The 3,493-nt window shown below is 28.8% G+C and overlaps 1 protein-coding gene across 1 annotated transcript; it reads left to right on the forward strand.

Moving 5' to 3' along the window:
* The first annotated feature begins 2,220 nt into the window (after positions 1 to 2,220).
* On the forward strand, positions 2,221 to 2,946 carry LOC137824719 (F-box/FBD/LRR-repeat protein At1g16930-like). Its single transcript, XM_068630390.1, has one exon. It carries the CDS (start codon positions 2,221 to 2,223, stop codon positions 2,944 to 2,946), a length of 726 nt encoding a protein of 241 aa, XP_068486491.1.
* The last annotated feature ends 547 nt before the right edge of the window (positions 2,947 to 3,493 follow it).

Consider the following 3,493-nt stretch of genomic DNA (forward strand, 5'->3'; position numbering starts at 1 on the left):
TACGCCATTGTCTCTATGAGGATTAATGGCTAAGTCCTAAGGAAAAACAGAGAATAAAAGATCTTTAGAGTATTAATGAACTTACTGTATTTGAAAATTTGATCAGATAGAAATTTATCCTAACTCCTCCACTATTGCAGGTGTGATCAGATTTTGAAATAGATGAGTTATATGAGAGAAATTGAAGAAAAAGGGGAGAGTGGGAGATATAAAGAGAAAGGAAAGATAAGAAAAAAACAAATGGCACGAGGGGGGAGGGGAGGCTACGGGCCTTACAGATTCCTTGGAAATATATTGATAAATTTTAGGACTACATGGATTTGGTTAAACTAATAATAACACAAATGTTTAGATCAATCCGAAATAAATAAAATATCTTTACATGAAAACTAAATTAGTGACAAAAAATTTCATAAAATATTTGGTACCTACAAAAGTTTACATTGAAAATATCGGTACATGTGTTCAGATATTACTAATTGATTTGTGTTCCCCTGTAATAATGTTAAGAGATCATGATGTTATTAGAATTTATTGACAAACATTTTCGTTTATACTTACTAAGCATGTTTTCCACCAATGTATCTATCATTAATCCATCAGTAGTATTTACCTAGAATAAAATTACCAATGAAACTTTTTTTTATAAAAAATCCATCAAAAAACATATAAAAACAAAATTTCGAACTTACCCATACATTTTGAATATAAAAAATTTACAATTTTCTTGTACTAATCACTAAGAACTTTTACAACTCATAATATGGTTAACCTAAGAAGAATTTATAACTTTTCAAAATTTTAAAAATACTTTAGACTAGGAGAATAAATAGTTGACAACCTCAATAATAGTGTTGTATTCTTCAAAGTTATTGTGTTCCTATTTAAAATTTTCTAACTAAGTTTTTTTTCCCTCTTTTCTTAACTTTGTGTTGTTTTAACCTTTTCCAAAATATTTTGTGTTAGATTTTTTATTTTAAAAAGTAAATTTGCAAATTTTCCCAAATAAGTTTTGAGTCTATGATCAATTTTTGTTTTAAGTACCTAATAATATTTTTTTCAAATTGAATACTTTAAATTTTCTAATTTTTGGGTATTTCAGAATAATATTTATTTAGATTTTGTTACTAATATTACGTTGACTTATTAAGTGCTTTCTATAAAAATAATTTTAGATATCTCTTCTACTCTCTCAACTTATTTTTTTCTAGAAGCTATATATTTTCTTTCGTATGGTGACTATATAGTGAGTGTGTAAAACATAAAGGGACTTAAGATATATCCTTCCTTAACTCTTTACAACATATTATTACACATGTTTCAATTTATAAAACAAAAAGACAATAGAACTTATAGAGATAACATCATACACTTTAATAAATTTAGTTATTAGTTAAACAATTTGAAGCTTAATTATTTATACCTTGTAAATTTAGTTACTTTCAATTGAATCTCTATTAAATTTTTTGTTCTATTAGGTATCTAAAATATTTTTATTTTTGTATAAGTACCTTGTAGTTTAATTTTATACTCAATGAATTGATGACCATTACTTTTATCTTCTTGTTTGCGACATGTTAATCAAAATTTGCTCCTTTTTTCTCCTATCTCCTCTTATTCGTCTGTCAACTAGCTCTTTGAGAGAGAATGAGTAAGTTGATCGATGCGTAGAAGGTTAGTGAGGAAGAAGCAAGTTGGTCGTGGGTTAGAGATAAAAAGATAGAAGTAATAGTCACATTATATTGTTGAAGGAAAAAAAAAGCAAGATATTTAATAAAAATAAAAAAAATATTATAAACACTCTATGGAATGAAAACATTCAATAAGGACTTAAATTGAAAATACTAGATTTTACAAGATACTTAAAACTTAATTAAGCCACAAGTTGTTGGTACTCAAAACAAAAAAGCAGTCGTGTAATACGGACAAGAAATTTATTTAAGCCTATATATTAATTCATAAACAATTAAAATTCATTTAATGAAATTTAATATTATACTATAACTAATTTAATGAGAGCGGTTACATATAATATTAAATTCGGTCTCATTAAATGAAAATTTATATTATTTAGACCAATTTTAATGAAACTATATTTTAATTATTAGAAAATGATCAAACTTTTGATATATATAGATATATTGGGGAAAAGTAATTCAAGAACAAGTTCTTTCTACACTTCTCATTGCCATTGTGTGTCTTCCTCTGAGTAATGGTTGAATGGAAACCCAGGATAGGATCAGTGCATTACCTGATGAAATCTTGTGTCACATTCTTTCTTTTCTCTCAACTAATGATTCCTTTGCCACAAGTCTTCTCTCCAAGAGGTGGCAACCATTGTGGCTGTTTTTATCCATTATTGACCTTGACAACCAAACTTTTATCCAAAATGGCAGATCCTACACCTCTTTTTTCAAATTTGCTTATGGAATCCTTTTCAGGTGTCGCATGCAACAACCCCTCAAAATTGCACGCTTCCACCTTACCCCCCGCATATGTGGTTACAGTAATGACTTCCCTTACCATCTCTTTAAGAAATGGGTAAGAATCATTATTCAACGCGGTATTGAGCAACTCTACATCGAGATTCCTCGTGCCCTTGAGGTCCCACACATTATTTGGAGTTGCAAAACACTTGTCGTTCTCAAGTTGTATCGATTATCTATGGATGTTTTTGTGAAGGTCCATATGCCTGCTCTGAAAACTCTACATTTGGATTTCCTTTTCATATCAAAGTCTCAATATTTTGCAGAGATTCTTCATGGGTGTCCCAATTTGGAGGATTTTCGAGCATATCATATATTTTTGGATAACAAATTAGAAGGTATAGAGTTTCAAACCATGCCCAAACTGGTGAAGGCAGACCTTAAACTTGATTATGTTTTTGAGTTTCCTCTAAAAGTGGTGTCAAACGTGGAGCATTTGAGATTCTTCCTCAAGGTATGATTGGAAAGTAAATAAAACCCTTAATTTGATTTTTTTTTTTTTAATTTTGATAAAAACTAATTTATTATATGATGCATGCTTTATATTCATTCTTATGTCTATCAATCACCATAGGATGTGTAATTTTTAATGAAACGATAAATACTCAATGGTTAATAATTACAATAATTTTCCTTTTTTTTGTCACACACTTTCATTTGTTGATTTTCATGTGAATCTCATTCATTTGGGAATGAGATTCAGTAAATATGGCATCCTACCTATATATCTTATCACACTCATATGGCATACACTCTTTTTTCATATGGGACTTGTTAATTTGGGAATGAGATCCACCGAACAAGTATAAAGTAGGTTTTTGTGGAATTTACACAAATTTCAATTAACAAAATTTGAGTCTTAAAAGTGGGTGCTCTTATCATTCTTCCTCTTTTAGAAAATATCATCAATATTATAATGTATTGTGTGTATAACTATTGCAGCTCAAGAAAGAGAGTTTTCCTATGTTTGAAAATTTGATTCATTTGGAGCTCCACCTTGAATCGAA

Source organism: Phaseolus vulgaris, chromosome 8 (assembly GCF_000499845.2).
Source record: "Phaseolus vulgaris cultivar G19833 chromosome 8, P. vulgaris v2.0, whole genome shotgun sequence".
In the NCBI taxonomy this organism is placed as follows: domain Eukaryota; kingdom Viridiplantae; phylum Streptophyta; class Magnoliopsida; order Fabales; family Fabaceae; genus Phaseolus; species Phaseolus vulgaris.